The 19,582-nt window shown below is 34.3% G+C and overlaps 1 protein-coding gene across 4 annotated transcripts in view; it reads left to right on the top strand.

Moving 5' to 3' along the window:
* Positions 1-18,895, top strand: part of LOC114326375 (optomotor-blind protein) — a 340,276-nt gene extending 321,381 nt beyond the window's left edge. For all 4 annotated transcript variants that reach the window (XM_050646176.1, XM_050646175.1, XM_028274766.2 and 1 more), the window contains 2 exons: positions 6,231-6,418; positions 6,507-18,895. In XM_050646176.1, the coding sequence (XP_050502133.1) occupies positions 6,231-6,418; positions 6,507-7,234 (916 nt within the window). In that variant the 3' untranslated portion in view covers positions 7,235-18,895. The remainder of the gene's footprint in view (positions 1-6,230; positions 6,419-6,506) is intronic.
* The last annotated feature ends 687 nt before the right edge of the window (positions 18,896-19,582 follow it).

Here is a 19,582-nt window from a genome sequence, read left to right as displayed (position 1 = left end):
ACGACCTTTTCTACCGTTCCATAAATTACATTTCTTACACCAATTTACTACCTATGAGTGACAATTTATCTAGTATATTCTGTCTCGAACTCTGGCAAGTGATCTTTTGACTCTCAAATGTCCTTTAAAAGGGCTATTATGTTATGAAATTCTTGTAACACACTTTTAGTGTGTGCTTCCAATACCAATTGCTCATCTATACGTATTTGAACGAAACTTTCTCACTTCCGATATAATACACTATAGACTATAGACCATTGGAAAGATATATGATTTCCATTGAGTCTAGTACGCCTTTACAGTTCCACAATGTTGATTATTTCCTGCCAGATAGGCCTCATTCCAGTTTTGAGCTATTCTCATATTATTTGTAAGATATTTTTCTTTTGACTCTTTTTAAGGCTTTCCGGAGAAGTCTATCATTATCTTCTTTTTGTTTAACTTTGGTCATCTTGAGACTTACTAACTTCTTCGGATACAGAGAAATGAAAATTCACAGAATCTGAAAATTCTCTTAGAACCACTTTCTGGTAACATCCTTAATACTCTACAATATGCAGTCACATTCCGTCTATTCGTAATATGAGTAAAATGAAAAATAAACAACAGCTTATGTTTCAATTCAGTTCAGAGGTGTTGCATCATCCCCATATGAACGTTTCTGTCTCTCCAGACGTCTTCAGTGGGGCCACATGAACACCTCTCAATCGAAACGAAACTAAGCTGCCTACAGCTTTTTAATTCTTCGGTTACATTTTTTTATTCTATCTGACACTGACCTAAATCTGTAATTCTTTCAGAGCATCTTGGAATTCTTGCAATTGTTCAATTAACACATAGAAATATAATATGTATATTGCATTTATGTTTTCAAAAGCTTTCGAATCATATGCACATGTTGAGTTTTTGAGTCGCACGTCCCAATTATTTTAAGTCCACATGTGCTTGGTTTTAATAGGTTATAATATTGTGTAGGCTTATAGACTCTATATTGTGTAGACTCCCTCTATAACGAGAACTGAAATGGCAAACTAATTACCTCGTTATAAGCGGATCTCGTTATATCAGACAACAATAATATTGAAATGTTTTGATGCCTCTTACGTAGTTTATTAGGTGTCGATGGTTGACCTCGAACAATGAGATTTTGCCATCGTAAATTGTAAATTTAGCACTGGCTTCGATAATAACACAGTTGTTGTGCATTTCTATATACAGGCAGTTGGGGTATTTATTTATAGCCATTACTGAGCTAAAAACCAGGTAAAGGAACATTTTTCGATTTCATTTTTCCTCGTTATAAAGGGTTATAGTTCAATAGGAATTTCATGGAACACCTAATGTACCTCGCTATAAGCGAAACCTCGTAATATCCGTGTTCGTTATAGGGAGAGTCCACTGTATAACCAATATTGAACGTAGTCGTTTTACAAAGAGATTCTATATTTCTTTTATTGGTGCTTATATTATGTTATGTCGGTTCGCTAAACTCAGACACAACTGGCTAGTGATTTTAGTCGGTAATGTTTTTGTTTTTGGCCGATTTTGCCAAAATTTAGATAATTACTAACTATTTAGTAATTATTAACTATTTGGTAATTATTTTCTTTGCCAATTTTACCAAATTGGTAAAATTACTGACTAAAGTCACTAGCCAGTTATGTCTGAGTTTAGCGAACCGACTAACAATTTCATTTCTGTCGTATACTCGTATGTACTAATTTTTACCTAAGTAGTAAAAACTCTGTGAATTTCTTTTAAGACAAACCCAAAAATCATTACGTAAGAATTCTAGACCCTAGATCGTTTGTAAAATTTTCTTTAAAACCGCAAGAATGACCCAGCATTATCTCTGCCTAACTTCCAACCAACCCAAAACCGATCTTTACACCCCCTAATCCCTTCGAGCGAGCTTCTTTTCTGCATTTTCATGCTATTACAGTTCCTCGCCGCTTTTCCCGACGATAAAATATTCAGTCAAGTAACTTATTCTTTCTCTCCGAAAAGTTTAAATTAAAAGGCGCACGAAATAAAGACACAGAGGGTGACAATAAGGCTTAACACTATCAAATTAGCGGTGGCATTTGCAGAAGGTCAAAAAGGGTGATGAGCCCTCCGCTTTCGGCTTGAGCCGCTTGGTGGTGGGTGTATCAAATTTGCATTTACAGTAAGTGATATGCATACATTAGTGGACCAACTGTTTGGACTGTAAGGGGTTGTAGATTAATTTTGTTTTTTGAGGTTCCAAATTGGCTTACAATTACGAATATAAAACGCGTGATTAGAATACGTTGTAGAGATTAACAATTTCACGATTTAAGACAAAACGCTAATCCTATAACAGCTCTTTATATAACAAAAATACTGTCCGTCCCTTGAATGGACAGTAGTCGTTCCGCATAAAGTGTCCGTTTAAGGGAGGTGTCCGTTGAAGAAAAAAAAATATGTTGACTTAAATTTTTTAAAAATAAGTGCATGTATGTGTGTATATATAATAAAAAGAGATATCTACTAGTTTAATATTACATAACACACGTTGTGGATGACCACGCAGCATTGTCTGTGAACATTGATTATTGAACTTTTCGATTTTCTCTCTGCATTCTTCTATCAAACTATCATATTGGTACAAAATAGAATTGTGATCCTATCTTTAGAAGCCTTGACTACAATGCACCTTTCTCCTTTCAGGGTATAAGTTTTCTTGGGTAATGCTCTAAACTCTAAAAAATAATCCCGTCTCATCTGCGTTAATAATGTCTCGCGAAGAGTACCTACCTACTGTCATTAAAATAAGCAGTTTTTCCTTCCAGTTAAAAACTACTAATAACTCTACAGCAGCTGCTTCGCCACATACAGATTTGAAGGAAATATTGTGTCCTCTACAAAATTTCTCGAGCCATCCACAAGATGCTTTCATATCAACGCTTAGTTTCCTTGCAACTTCTAATGCGTTTTCATGAATAATTTTACCAGAAACAAGAATATTTTTAGACCGCACTTCACAAAACCAAAAGAAAACTATTATTTATAGGTCTAATGCAGTACTATGGGTTTTCAAAAATTTTCTTTTCGCTTCCAGGTTTCCGTTCTCAGAAAACTGATTGATTAAATCACTTTTATGTTTCAAAATTTCACAGGCTTGAGGTTTTCCAATTCCAATTTTTTCAGCTAACTGTCTAACACTTAACTTATGCTTCTCTTCATAATGAACCACATCGACTTTTTCTTTCAAACTTAAAAAAAAATTAAAACTACACAAAATTTATTATCCGAAATAAATCCCAAAATATAATCAACAATATAATAAAATAAACAAATAAACAATCCGAAAATAAAATTTTCAAGAAAACACTCATAAAAATACAGAGACATCTATTGGATATGCTTAATCAGACATTCCGGTTAAAATTCTTCAATCCTTGTTCCAGTCAAAACACAATTAACAATTTCCTGGTGACGCATTTCTTTCACCGACCAACAAAAACATTAGATTTTTACTACTTATGTATTGTTGATAACGTGAACAGTATCAAAAATATCAGGTCGTGGACATCTGTATCGGTTTGAAGTAATAAATGTATTATATACATATAGTTTTATATTGTAAAATATTTGGAAAGAAATGTTCATTTTTTTCATTTACTATCCGCATTTACACATCATTTATTGTCCGTGTCCGTTGTTGAGAGTGTCCGTCGAAGGGAGTTAAAGGGTACAGGTTCATATAAGGCCGAATAATTTTTGGTTTAAAAATCGTCAGTATAGAGGTGTCCGCCGAAGAGAGGTGTCCGTTAAGAGAGAGTTTACTGTACTTAGATTTACACACACTAACAAAGAGCAATGTCAACATTTATTAGTAGGGATAATGAAATTCATAGTAAGGATAACATCGGATTACTTGTTTTTCTATTTAATATTATAATGTAACACAAGAACAATACCAGACCAATGAATAGAGTCTTGTTGTCTAGGTAAAAGAGAAGGAAGTTCTTTTAACATTAAGTATTAAGAAAAATCCGCTGGTGTATCGGATCGATCAATAGATGAGCAGTTGCATCGACAAGCGATGCTTTACATCTTCTATTATTGTCAATGATCTTTCGCATTTTATAGAATCAGTTGTGACTTTAATATTTATAAACGTTTTAATAGCTAAGTTTTCGTGTTACACAATTGGCGCCCAACGTGGCGTGACTATATAAAATTCTTTAAATATTAAGAAGTACAGCCTAGTTGACAACTGTCAAGATTTTAACCTTTAAGTCAAGGACTGTATATCTACGCTGTTGCATCATATATAGACTAGGTATATTCCTTAGCTAATATTAAAAACTTGGAAAGTGGAATAGGTAGGAAAAAACTCTTATGAATATGTATAATTAAGAACTGGACATTATCAGGATTGCAAACATTAGCTGAACTGTTAGATAGCTGAAAACATAGACTATTACATAATATACTGTAGTACAAATACTATTATAAACGTTTATTCATGAAGACAGCCCCAACAGAAGAAGAATAATAGGGAAGATAATATATAATTGATGGATTCGACCGTTACTTGATGGAAGTTCATTTTATCTCACAATAAAACACTGAAAAACGTTTGTTTTCTATACTTCCACAAAATTTATTACAACTATGTTATTACTACAGCTTGTTCGGCAAAGTGCCTTTCTCAAGTGATATATTTTACAATGGGTTTGCCTTTTTAAGTCTTTAACTGAAGAGGTTGAGGAGTGGGGAGCTGTTTGTCTCGAGTTGGTCATTCAGAATTACATCTGTATTTTTCAATTTATTAATTTCCATTAAGCTATCACTTTTAGAATCAATGGAAATTAATAAATTGAAAAATACAGATGTAATTCTGAATGACCAACTCGAGACAAACAGCTCCCCACTCCTCAACCTCTTCAGTTAAAGACTTAAAAAGGCAAACCCATTGTAAAATATATCACTTGAGCAAGGCACTTTGCCGAAACAGCTGTAGTAATAACATAGTTGTAATAAATTTTGTGGAAGTATAGAAAACAAACGTTTTTCAGTGTTTTATTGTGAGATAAGATAATATATATTTATAAACACGTTTTTATTTGTCAAATATCTTCTGTATTTCTGCTTTATATTCTACTTCTTCTTCTTCCGCTTCGGCTTTCCCTTTTCAGGAATAGCTGTTCATTACTCTTCTTCGCTACTCAATCCTGGTCATCGTGTCTTCTTCCATTACACCTATATCTCTTAAGTCCTCCTGCAATGAAGTCCTTCCATCTTCTCCTCGATTTTCTTCTATCTCCCTTTTCCTGGACGTCTAACACCTATATCCTTTTTCCCATAGCAGACGAAAAAAACTATTTGTCTGGCTTGACCAAACCATTGCAGTTTTTGTTCTTAAAACTTTTTTGAGACTGTAATCATGCCGGCTACGGCTATTTCCTTACAAATCCTACAAATAAAATATTCTCTTGTCATTGGTTAGACATTAATTTGTAACCAATTATACATTGATACATACCTAACCCTTGATCATTAGGTACACCTAATGATCAAGGGTCTTTCGAGCTTATCTTGGGAATAAACGTAGTATAGAGATCAAACGAATAAAGGAAAAATAGATTCTCAAACTAGCAATCTTGAAGAGCATGTCTAAAGATATTTAATGTAATAAGAAATAGAAGATATCGTACACAGTTACAAGCAAGAGTCTTTCTTTTCTATTAATATAATTTAAAAGTTATAGCTCCAAATGTGGAGTCCTCCTATAAACCATCCTCCATTATCTAAAATAATCGCCAGTTAGTATTCTCTACTACAGTGGAACATCGATAAGTCGGCTTAATCGGGACTGCCGCCGATCCGGGTTATCGAAAATCCAGGTTAGCCGGAGAATATGGTAAAAATTAATAAAACACAGTATACTTTAAAGAAAAACTTCATTATAATTGCAAAAACATGAAATTAATATGCACAGTACAACTAAATTACGTACAAGTGTATACAGTATTGTTCATTTCTTCATAAAAAATTCAGCCAAACTGAAAAAATGTTTGTTTTGTCTGATAACAATCGGTCCGGGTTAGCCGAACTTCCGGGTTATCGGAGGCCGACTTATCGGAGTTCCACTGTACCTAAATTTGTATTTATTTTTTTCTTCTTACTCAACTTCTAATTTAGACAAACTCATTATCTGAACATCAAATTTTATAATTTTATTCTATCTATTGTTACAGACAGGCCATGCTGGCACAAAGACACTCAGACGACAAGACATCACATCCTCTACCAGCCAGGATGTCTGCAGATAGTAGTACTGTTTCAAAAACTGATGACTCGGAATTGGATGTGGTTGGTACTGCCGATAGTCCTAGGCCATCTTTACATTCTTCTACTCCTATAGCTTCATCTTTAAATCAATCAGGTAAATATTTTAATGAAATTATTTAAAGAAATTTGTCCAATACTATAATGGATATTTCAAAATGTCTAACATACATTCCTTTTTGCAGGTACCGAAGAAGACTCGATTCGAAGACGCCTCCATGATGACTCAGGTTCTGAAAGTAGTTGTTCCGAATCACCAGGTAGTACTGCGTTTCGCCCTCGACAATCGACGTCACCAAAAGACTCCGCTGGACCATCAAACCCATCAGGAGAATACCCCTCTCCTAATATTAGCGTCGGCCCGCCGATTCACCCTCCACCGCATTTACTTCCTTACCTGTACCCTCCTGGAATGTATCCCGGAGCTGCAGGCCACTCGCCTTTCGGCCCACCTCTAAGCCTCTTCACGGGAGCTCACAATCCCGGCATGAACCCTAGTTTGCTCTTTAACGCTCAGTTAGCCTTGGCAGCACAGCATCCTGCCTTGTTTTCCCACTACCAGAACCTGACGCACCCGAACCCACACGGTCACCATTTGTCTCCCACCTCACCCATTCACAACCACCTGAAGGCAGGCCACCGATTTGCGCCATACACATTACCTAACTCAACCACTGGAGTAAGTTCCTCACCTCTGGGCAGTGCTTTTGAAACTGTAACGCCTAGTTCCCACACCAGAAGCCTCAGTAATTCCCCCTCGGGCAAAATTAGAGCTGGTTCTCTATCGCCCCCTTTAAGGCCAAATACGACGTCGCCGAAACCTGAGGCGGCAACTTCTCCTAGTGATTTGAAAAGCATAGAAAAAATGGTAAATGGTCTAGATGTGAAGCAAAGTGAAGATAATGATAAGTAGTGATGTTAGGAAGCCATATAATTTGTTTTAATTCCGTACTCTAGATGTGTACTCTTGGTGATTATCAAGTTAGGTTCCCAGATTTACTATTAATTAGGAAAGCCACTTTAGTATAGTTTGACTTTTGATTCCCAAATACTAGTGCAATCAATACCTTCAAGGTTACGTAAACAGATAAAGATGGAACTGAGTTTCCAAACTTTCTTCTTTTTAAAGGACGTTCAAAAGCGTTAAAACTATCAAAATACAATTGAAAAGTATTTATTTTTAGTGTTAAAAGCATCAAAGATTTAGAAAAAGTATTGAAAAAGCATTCGAAAAGCTTTTAAATTGCTTTAAAAAATGTTGAGGAGCGTTAAAAGATTTTCACATTTTATTGCTTTTTAAAATTTTTAACAACTTCGCAACATTTTTTGGGATATTTCAACCTTTTTTTATAATGGTCGAAAAAATCTCAGAATAGAAAGGGGCATATCAATTGGCGACAGAAGAATCAACAATCCTTGGAAGAATTGACGGAGCTGTAATAACGAATAGAATGAGTGAGTTTGGAAGCAGGGATGTCAATAAATAAATCAAAGACAAAGATTATGATCATAGACAGAAGATATAACAACTAGGCAGACATTGCCAGAAGGGAGCAATGATAAAGCTCACCAAAGTGTGAAAACGCCACATCACCATGGATACAAACATAAGGCTTGTAAAGACAATGATCTTTTCCATTTTTCTATATGGATCTGAATAATATCTTTAATAAATGCACTATCGAGATTTTGAAATGTTTTGCTGGCCAAGAATGTTCGGGCGAATATTTTGGGTCGCAAGAAGAACTAACGAATGACAGCTGTATGTTACAAGTAAGCTTCCAAACATTGTGACCTTACTTTGGTCGTGTGATGCTTAGAAATTGTCTGGTGAAGCTTACATTGCAGGGGATGCTGAAGGGGCGAGAGCTCGAGGAAGATCACCAACACAGTATATGGACCACATTACAAAAGAGGTTGGGGCTTCACTAAACCTTTGGTTCAGAGTTGCAGAGGATAGTTGAAGAGGATAGAGAAAGAATGACATCTTCTTCTTATGGTGCCTATCCGTTACGGATGTTGGACACTAACATGGCTATTCTGACTTTTTTGACTGCTGTCATGAAAAGTCCGGTAGTGGTTAAGTTAAACCATTTTCGCAGGTTATGCAGCCAGGATATTCTTCTTCGTCCTGGACCTCTTTTCCCATGCACTTTACCTTGAAGTATGGTCCGAAGTAGGTCATATCGTTGTTCATTGCGCATTATATGGCCCAGATATTCCAGTTTGCGACGTTTTATGGTTACGACTAGTTCGCGCTCTTTACCCATTCTATGTAGAACTTCTTCGTTGGTAACTCTGTCTATCCAGGAAATCCTCAACATGCGTCTATAGCACCACATCTCAAATGCTTCGAGTCTCTTCAGTGATGCTTCAGTTAAGGTCCATGACTCCACGCCATATAAAAGAACGGAGAATACGTAGCATTTTAGTAAACGAACTTTTATTTCCAATTTTATATCGTGGCTGTTAAAGATTTTTTTCATTTTGACGAAAGCTGACCTTGCCTTCTCGATCCTTATCTTAATTTCGGTCGATTGGTCCCACTGTCCATTTAAGTTTGCAGCCAAATAACAAAAGTTGGTGATTTGTGTTATAGGTTGTTGGTTAACTAGTAATTGACCAGATGGTATCCTATTTTTGCTTATAACCATGTATTTGGTTTTTTTGATGTTAAAATCAAGCCCAAACCTGCTACTTATTTCTGCCACCCTGGAGACAAGTGTCTGAAGACCTTCAAGACTGTCTGCAAAAATGACAGTATCATCAGCGTATCTTATGTTGTTCAATCGTTCTCCGTTTATAAGTATTCCCTCGTCTATGTCCGTTAGCGCTAGGTTCATAATGTGCTCTGAATATGTATTGAACAATAATGGGGACAATATACATCTCTGTCGCACACTTCTTTTTATCTTTATGTCGTCTGTTAACTGATCCCCTACTCAAGTTGACATAGTTTGAATGACATAGTTTAAGAGAAAAAATTGAAATTGAGAAGATGATACGATGTTCGAAGCTGACGACCTACAGGAAAGAAGAACCTTTTTATAGCATTTTCAATACTTTTCTGTCGCTTTGAATGCTTTTATAACTCTTATGCTTCGTTTTTTGTGTTCCTAAAACGTGACTTTAAACTTGTTGACTGCGGTTAGGTTTATGTATTAAAACTAAAGAAAGTGAACTATAGTAACTGGCTATATATTGTCAATTTAAGAACAAACTCCACTAATCTATTATTCTCTGGCTATAAATAATCTTCCAACTTTCATTTTATAGCTAAAATAATGACTTCACAAAGGACACCACACAAATCTAATGGAAAATGTATTGTTATTCAAATGAAATAAAATTTAGATGAATAGATTCGTTTCGATATTACAATAATTTCATATCATTGTGCCAGCTCTAATTTTGACTAATAACGGCTTAAATTGATATAAACAAATCTTAAATCAAATGCGAATATACGTCAAAGAGAAAAAAAAGATTTTGTAAATCGCAATTCATGAACCTTTCTTCATGTATTAAGTAAGAGGCTTACTCTTATCTTATAGATAATAAAGTAGGTATAATTTGGTCAGTCGTACAAAAGTATATAGTTCCTCTAATCGGCTTAGCTCACGCTGGGTTAAGCTGTATTCAATAGCCACTAGACTAACAGTATTGATGAATGATAGTTTTATGGACTTGAAAAATGTGATTTCGATCAATTTAATTACAATTTACGCCCTTATTAATCAAAATTCAGAACTGGCGCAATGATATGAAATGATTGTAATTTCAAGACGAATCTACTCATGAAAATGTTATTACATTTGAGTGATATATTTTCCATGCGATGTGTGAGGTGTCCTTGAATAAGTCAAATATTGTTACCAAATCTGAGAACCTAATTTTACCTGAAACGGCGTTTTATGTGGCAGTTGTAAACATAATGGACCTGTGATAGACCCTTGTGGAACTAAATTTCTTACATTGTCTATAGCGTCCTTTCAGGACAGAAAATATTTTCAAAATGGAGATGCTCGCTAATTCGGTTGTTGTTCGAGAATTTTTTACTGTGAATTTGCGGGTATCTCATATACGGGGTGTTTTTGCAATAAAAGATAAAGCTCATAAAAATGTTTCCTAATAAGTAAATTAAAAATTGGCCGTTTCTAAATGTATAATAGGTTCAGCGATGTAATTTCTTAAGAGGAGTTTCTATGTTACTGTTAAAAATGTTAAACAATTAGTTTTTTATGTTGAGTTTTGTAATTTGAAACTTTCATGGTCAAATTTATCTTAATTGAAAGCTAGGAATATTTACCAACAGAGATATTACATTAAACTATATTACATTTTTTAAATAAGTTTTTTGTGATTTTCTATTGCTAATCCTAATATAAAGCCTTAAAATTTTTGACTGGATCGTGGGTAGAAGCATAGTCCTACCAAATTATTAGAATCATAGCCCCACTAATTATCTTCTTTTTTAGGTACCTTCTCCTCTAAGGAGATTGATAATAATCACAGCTATTTTCACTTTTGAGATTGTAGCTCTGAACAAGTCGACGGAACTGCAATTATACCACTTTCTCAGATTGAACTAAATCATCGGACGACCTCTACTCCGATGTGCTTGTTGTCTTGGTCTCCAGTGTATTATTCGCTGTGTCCATCTGTTATCCGACATTCTAGCTACGTGCCCCGCCCAGTTCCACTTAAGTGACTTAATTCTTTCTATGGCATCTGTCACTCCTGTTCACCGTCTTATTTCCTTGTCCTCAATCCGATTACTACGAGAAATGCCTAACATCGAGCGTTCTATGGCTCTTTGTGTAACACAAATTTCATTTCTTATTTTCTTGGTTAGGTACTGTTAAAAGTTTTTGCACCATATGTAAGTACTGCCAACACGCACTGATCCAAGACTATTCTTTTAAGACACATAGGCAGTTCTGACTTAAGGACATAGCTAAGCTTGCCGAATGCCACCCAAGTGAATCCTGTGTCTTCTTCTTCATGTACCCTGCTCTATTATCAAGCGTTGGCTATCAAATGGGCTATAGTAATTTTGTTGACGGCAGCTAGCTCGGAAAGGGATGCAGAGGATTTGTTAAACCATTCTCTCAAGTTTTTAAGCCATGACGTTCTTATTCGACCTGGCCCCCTTCTTCCGTCTACATTGCCTTGTATTGTTAAATGGAGTATATTATATCTCTCTGGGTGTCGCATAACATGGCCAAAATATTCAAGTTTTCGATTTTTAACTGTTCTGACGACTTCCGTGACTTTTTCCATCCGGTGCATAACAACTTCGTTACGAACTCTATCCACCCAACTTATTCGTAGGATTCTCCGGTATACCCAGATTTCAAAGGCTTTCAATTTCTTGAGAAGAGTATCTGTTAAAGTCCAACCTTCGACACCGTACAAAAGAGTAGAGAACACATAACATCTCACTAATCTAATTTTAAGATTCAAGGTAATGTTGTTTGCACATAAAAGTATCTTTATCTTAAAGAATGCAGCTCTGGCCTTCTATATACGTATTCTAATTTCTTTGCTCATGTCCCAGTTCTCATTTAGATTACAACCAAGGTAGGTGATACTGCTAGTTCTCTCTAATTGTTCACCATAAGCTGTTACTACTTCCGGTTGTATTGGCGTCTTACTGACAACCATCACCTTGGTCTTTGCGGTGTTTAGCTTGAGTCCATATTCATCACACGTTGTGGTAATCCTATTAATCAGATGTTGAAGTTCTTCATAATTGACGCCATTCATTTGGATTGACGCCATTCATTTTGATACCACATTGAGCATTATCCACTGCTTTATAGGATGCTCCTATATAGGATTATGATATGCTCCCATATAGGATTCAATAATATCTATCTGTTGGCAAACTTGGGTGACTTATTATCTTGGCGTGTATTTTAGACATGCACTACGGCAGCGATTGAATCGCCGCGTCCAAAAATCGCAGGAGGAGACCTACCCTAAGTGAACTACTGTATCAAAGTACAAATTACAAAGCTTTCTGGGTCCATTAAGGGGAGGGTATGGTTTAAAATCAACATTTCAAGCACAGTTTTGTGATATTTTTTTGAAACTATGGTACAATTATTTTATTCTTAAATTAAATAAGCATCTTAAGTACAATTCAGAGAATACTCATAAACATTTTCAAGGAAAAATATTGGAAAATAAGACAACGGTGACAAATTTTTACAGACACCTCAAAGAAAAATGGAGTTTGCGGTGGACATCAGAACTCATCATTGGATCATGCAAAAAAAATCAAAAGAATTTATTGTTATAAGTTTCTTAAGGTAACGCTGTCAAGTTTTTTTTTATTTTTAGCGATCTTTGAGTTCTTGGTATCACTCGGAAGTCAAAACGAACGAAAAACGACTCTCTGTAACAAAATGGTGAAAATCAACATATTTATTATTTCACTTATTCACCGTTAGAGGGCGTTCTAACCATACTGTGATATAAATAGATTTAATTTATATCGAGAAACTACGGTCGTGTTGGTGTAAATTTGTCTTCATCAGAGCCTCCTTGACAACAGGTAGACCTAGAAATAGTACTATTGGAGGATGGAGGGAGACAGATTTAAATCATAACGAAACCGTAGATTTTCTTATTTTATATTTATTATTGTTAAACAAAAATTATCATAAAAACAAATATATCTCGACAGCGTTACGTCACCAAATCTCTAAAGAGAATCTATGCAAAAGGAAGCGTTCAAGCATTACGTAACGCGATTTTTGAAGATTTTTAACCCCCCCCCCCTTACGACGTAACGCACTCTTATGGGAGTTTAACTATTGCGTAACCCAATTTTTGGAGATTTTTGACCCCCCCCCCCCCAACCTGCGTTACGTAATACTTGAACGGTCCCATATTCCAGGTGGATTGGTCGAGTAGTTTTTGAGTTACAATGTCCACCGCCTTTGAAAAAATAGTTTGGAGAAAAACGCGTGGAAAGTTTTGACAACTTCTTCTTCGATTTTGACTGTCAAATCGTAAAGTGGCGCACAGAATATGTTTTTAAATCGCGGAGTAATCTAAAAAAGAAAAAAGAGAACAGTTGTTGTTCAACGTTTGTCCCCTTATGGCTCGATTACACGTAACGAGTACAGTGGCGAGACAGCAAACTGTTACTAGGCCGAGACAGTGGTGAGGGCGAGAGATGGTTTATACGTATTTGGCAATTTTTGAATTTGGAGCCGAGTCAGTTCAGTTTTGATTCTCAAAAACAAGGAATAGTGTACTTATGGATCGTAAAGCTAACATTAAAAATATATCATCAAATATATCAAACGGTATATACTATACCATTGTTTATACAAGAATTGACGGATATATTATGAGAAGGAGATAAGCGGCTTTGGATTATAGACAATGGATTTTAAGAAGACCAAATCTCGCTGCTCCCGATTTCTTCGATTCATTGATTTTTTTATTTCTTGTCTATATGTCGAATTGAAATTTTTTATTTTATTTGACTTCTTGAGTTTTAAAACCAACAATATTTATTTCTTCTACAATCGATACATTATGTTGCATCACGTTTTTGTTTATTTTTATACTTCAAAGATTTGAAATTTCATAAGCACGGGTGTGACTTATCTATAGAATTGAACTAAACTTTATTGTCCTATCTGAGTTCCATTTGTTAGCTGTTTTTGAGAATCACAAATCACATTGATTAATACAAGTCGTCTCCTTTGATGAAGGTAATATGCACAGTTACACAGAGGGTGTTGTTTACGCATACCGAGTGGATTGGCGAGTATACGACTGAAGGGTGGGAGGTCGAAGACTCGGCCTAGTAAATAGAACAAGATCCGAGTGACTCTCTCGCCATATGACTGGGTCTAGTGCTCGGCCAAGTACTCGTTAATATGTTTATACCAAAAGAGCACTCGGCCGAGAACACTGTCTCGCTACAATACTCGTTACGTGTAATCAAGGTTTAAGCACAAGCGGGCTGGCGCGAAACCACGGCGAAGAGAGTCGAAGGTAGGAATATTCAACATGTTCTATTTCTGGTAGTTTTACTCCGATTATTCTGAAATATTCAGAGAGTATTTTTGAAGTTGGGAAATTTCATTTAAAATAATAAAAAAATAAAAATTTCAAACCATAACCCCCTTTCCCCCCCCCCCCCCCTTAAATTACCAATTTGATTTAACCTAGGAACTCTTCTTTATATTGGATTTGAATTAAAATTGATAGCTTATGGACAGTAAACCTAAAAGTGCTTTTTATAGGCTTACCAAGTACAAATTACATTATACGTGTATTTTGTAAAAAAAATAAAACTAGTTGAGGCGATTTTTAGTTTTTTTTCTTATTGGTGCTGCTATTTTTAGTTTTTTCGGGCACTAAAAGTTATAATACCTCGATTATTGACTAAGCCTTTATGTTTTTCCTCCTTTGTTATAATTTTTGGTGCCATTTATAGTGATTTTTTAGACTGTATCCATATAAAAACGTACGAAGATATACAGGGTGAGGCAGATAAACGGCTCATTAGAAATATCTCACGAACTAAAGGCAATAGAATCATGAAAATTGGAGTGAAGGGGTTTTCAAGAGTGGTCTATTTAATGAAAATATTTTCAACTATTTTCTACTTCCGGTTATACCGGAAGTTGCTTATAACTTCGTTTTTTAATTGGAATACCCTGTATATTTTTACATTTTTGGATTCTCCTCGATGTCTTAGTTCTTAAAATATAAAATTTTGTAATGTTATATAGGGCAGTTTAAAAGATAATTACGTTTTTTTTTTAATTTCGTAGCAACATTCACACCCTGTAGAATTGTAGTAGTTTGACATTAAAAACTCTATTCAAAAACTCAAAAATGTAAAAATATATAGGGTGTCGCATTAAAAAAACGAAGTTATAAGCAATTTCCGGGATAGCCGGAAGTAGCAAATAGATAAAAATATTTTTATTAAATAGATCACTCTTCAAAACTCCTTCCTTCATTCCAATTTTCATAATTCTGTTGTCTTTAGTTCTCGAGATATTTCTAATAGGCCATTTATCTGTCTTACCCTACCTATATAATTTGTTCCTTTTTTGATTATAAAAAAGATGTATATATTTCTGTATACAGTAAAATATGTATATAAATTGTTTTTTTTTGTGTAAATTGTATATTACATTTTTCATTGTATATGAATATTAGAAATCAAAAATTTCTTTAAACTTATTATCAGAAGAAGTTTTTTGATGTTTGGGCTGAGAATAAACAAAAGTGCTCTACTCTTTTAAAATCGTATTTAATCATATTTAATTTAAAATCGTGAGGGTAAGATAAGTCAAAATTTGCGATCCAATTAATCAAAACATTGGAATTAAAAAAACATGTTTAAGCACCACACAAAAACAGTGCTCTTCGTGAAGCCTTTTTGGATTATAGATTAAGATGTCTTTTGATCTTATAGATCTTTTTTGCATTGCGACCTAGAAAATCTGTCAACCATACATTTATATGGCTTTAGGATAGCTTTTAACGTTTGCTGTATTGTTCCTCTGTTGGATCAAGTACTTGTTTTTCTAGGTACTCAAACCTACTTAAACCTTTTGTTTAGTTTTTTTTTTAACTTTTGGTCCTAGCACATTTAGATCTTCTGAGCTTCATATTGGTCTTTCAAGAAGCTAGAGAATGGATGGTCACTGTAGCAAAAGCCCCGAAAAGAGTGAGAAGACAACCGAGCATTAAGACAATGCTCTTGTGGAGCAGATGGCCAACAATGGTAAATAATGTTTTAAATATCTGTGATACTGGATACATGAGACCTTAGACTCAGAACAAGAAGACAAATATAGAACAGAACAGGCCAGAAAAGCATTACTAAAACTGAAATTTCCTACCACATCGCATGAAAACCTGGCCCGAAAATTAGTTCGTTACGCTGCGCTGGGAAACTTTTGATATGTGGATATTTCGCCAAATTCTAAAAATTCCATTTTATTTGGCACGGTTTTGAAGCTGTTTCTAAAACTTTTCAGAAACGTTCAGAAATCATTTCAGTTCTAAAACTGTAATTTTCATTACACCAAAAATTGTGGCTTAATCCCATAAACATAACACTAAATTCCATTTTATTGGCCAACATTATCTTCTTTTGCTTTGTCCGTTAATGCTTAGCTAATTTACTCTTCCAGAAGAATTTTCTTCTACTTTCTATATTTTTCGATAAATCTTGTGTCCTTTTTCTAATGCGTTTATCCCTGTATTATTGATTTAGAGTTTAGGATTAAAAATCTACACAAGACCGAAAACATAACATTTCAGCATCGACAATTTCAAGTTGAAGCTTTCGTTTTTGATATTAGATCATTTTTCCATGTTGTTAAGTGCCTTTGGATTTTTGTTGTCTCTATATTTATTTGTTGTGTATATTTGACTTGTTAACATTTCATTCCATAGCTAGAACTGGTCGTTCTCCCAATATACAACTGTAGAGACATATTTCTCCCAAACAAAAGAGGTATTTGTGTGCTTCATGGATTTCGAAAAGGCATTCGATAAAGAACAACGTGTAAAATTAATGCAGATGCTAACAAATATAGGAATATATGACAAATATATTCGTGGCATCAATAATTTGTACTGGAATCAATATGCTATTGTAAAAATTGGAAATAACTATACCGACAAAGTCTCCATATAACGAGAAATAAGACAAGTTTTCATCTTGTAGCCAACATTGTTCAATGTTTACTCGGACAAGTGAGTCAAGCCTTCGCAATAGTGATCATCAACGTCGGATAATTCTGATATGGCACGTAAAGAAGAAGAAGAAAGGACTTGTATCTGGTTTTTCTAGTTTTTTTGTAATCTTTGTAATTTTCTTAATTTGATCCTAAAGACAGTAAAAATATGCGTTAACAAGAAGACTAAGAATAGGGACAATGGGAGGACAATAAGAAATGACTAAAAAGAAGATAATCTACCAAGCATTATAGACTAAGAGCCGCTATAGGTGAAATTTCTTAATCATTTTAGGCACGATGGGACCCTATAACTTAAATAGTAGAACCTAAAAGAAAACGTTTGAACACTGTGCCGTCACTTTTCAGTGGCACATGCGTCGACAGTGGCGCATCAAACTTTCCACTTATGGACGGGAAAAATAAATTAAAAGTTACCCTCCCTTACTAACAGAATTAATTTTTTTTAATTTTTTTACGTTCTATGTGATTAACACATATGTTCAGCGTAATTTTAGGGATTTTTTTGAGGAATAGCTGCAGGTCTAATTTTTTCTTAGTATTGTGTGTTTTATCAAACACTATATTTTTAATTTATTTTCAGATTTTTCCGTAAGTCTCCCCACTCTCAAAAATCCGAAAAATTATTTTTTGGGGGGTTTTGGGGGATTTTTCCTGTTTTATAGACTTCATAATATACCAAATCAATTTTGTTTTTATAGGTTATATGTAACTTGAAGTAAATGAGTCCTTTAGAATATTTAAAAATCAGAACACGTTCAAACCCCCCAAAACCCCCTTAAAAAACAGTTTTTTGGATTTTTGAAGCTGACCAGCGTTACAGAAAAATCTGAAAAAAATTAAAAATATAGTGTTTGATAAAATACACAAGACTAAGAAAAAATTAAATCTGCAGCTATCCCCAAAAAAAAGTTATATACTTTTTTCCAAAAAAAAAATTAAACATTTTTTGATGTTATGTACACTCAATCTAAAGGTCTATAAAAAATAGACGTGTTTTATAAAAGCCTTAATTAACTATGTGTGTGAATTTTTTGAAATTTCAAAATTGATTGCATCCCACAAAAAAAAATAAAATCGAAAAATAAAGTTTTTGATGGTGGGGGCAGGGAGAAGGGGGTGGTGGGTTAAAATTACGATGAATCTTATCTCTTGATCACATAGAACTTAAAAAACTGAAAAAAATTAAATTCTGGTAATGAGGGAGGGTATTTTTTAATTTATGTATCCCGTCCATAAGTGGAAAGTTTGATGCGCCACTGTAGACGCATGTGCCACTGAAAAGTGACGGCACAGTGCTCAAACGTTTTATTTTAGGTTCTACTATTTAAGTTATAGGGTCCCGTCGTGCCTAAAATGATTAAGAAATTTCACCTATAGCGGCTCTTAGTCTATTATAAATTGTTAATAACACTGTAATCTGTGATCATCAGACATTGTATAAAAATAATAAGAAATATTTTATTTTGAAGAGCACTTTGTCTATTTTAAAGAGCCCAAACATTGAAAACTACTTAGTGGAAACCACATTTTAGCTCACTATACAAAATTGGTGATTTCTTTGCAATTCTATGAAGCAATTTGTAGCAAAATTTAAATTATGTAAATACATTAAGAAGTACTTTCGAACGAATTTTTGTATAAATGCTTTTGTTACATTTGATTGGTACCAGTATACCAATAACAAAAATTTTATTTATTTATTGTTTTATTTCCTCTGCTGGTACTACTCAAACTATATATTCAGAGTAGAAAATGTGAAGTGTCTTGTGTACATGTCGTTTAATTTAAGAAATAAAATGATATTCATATGAACATAACCTGGATTTATTATTTGAATTAACTATATCAGAGGTTCTCAATCTTTTTGAGTCAGGTACCACCAAATACTTTTTATTATTTTTGGTACCACCTAACTAAAATACCTGCCTAGCTAGGTGATCTAATTAACTATAATTGTGCCAATGGTGGTGCTGATTTTGGCTGTTTTGAGTTTTGCGTACCACCTCAAATAATGAAATGTACCACCAGTGGTACATGTACCAGAGATTGAGAACCGCTGAACTATATAATATACCCTTCCTTTCCTTATTAAAAAAAAGGGCGTGGGTGCCAAAGTTCGGCTCCAGTACTTTTTAAACCCATAAATGTTTTTCTAAATCCTGAGAAAGCTAATAAATATTTTTGAAAAATTTAAACGCTGAATGAAAAATTACATATTAACGAGGGCCGATAGTCCCTTATAATAAACAAAAAGTTTCTTTTGAAGGAGATTTTAAAATTCAAATTCACAGTAAATTTTCTCTTTTTTCCAACCCTGTAACTCATAAATATTATAAAAGCTTTCAGGGACTTTCGGCCCTCGGTAAAAACGTAATCTTTCATTCTGCGTTTAAATTTTTAAAAAAATACTTACTAGCTATCTCAAAATTCAAAAAAAATTAATGCATTTAAAAAGCAATACCCACCTTAAACCAAGATGAGTATAGTATAACTGAAGACGTAAA

The sequence above is a fragment of the Diabrotica virgifera genome, chromosome 3 (genome assembly GCF_917563875.1).
Source record: "Diabrotica virgifera virgifera chromosome 3, PGI_DIABVI_V3a".
In the NCBI taxonomy this organism is placed as follows: Eukaryota; Metazoa; Arthropoda; class Insecta; order Coleoptera; family Chrysomelidae; genus Diabrotica; species Diabrotica virgifera.
The sequence above is the reverse complement of the archived record's forward strand: the minus strand, read 5'-3'. Positions and strand labels throughout refer to the sequence as shown.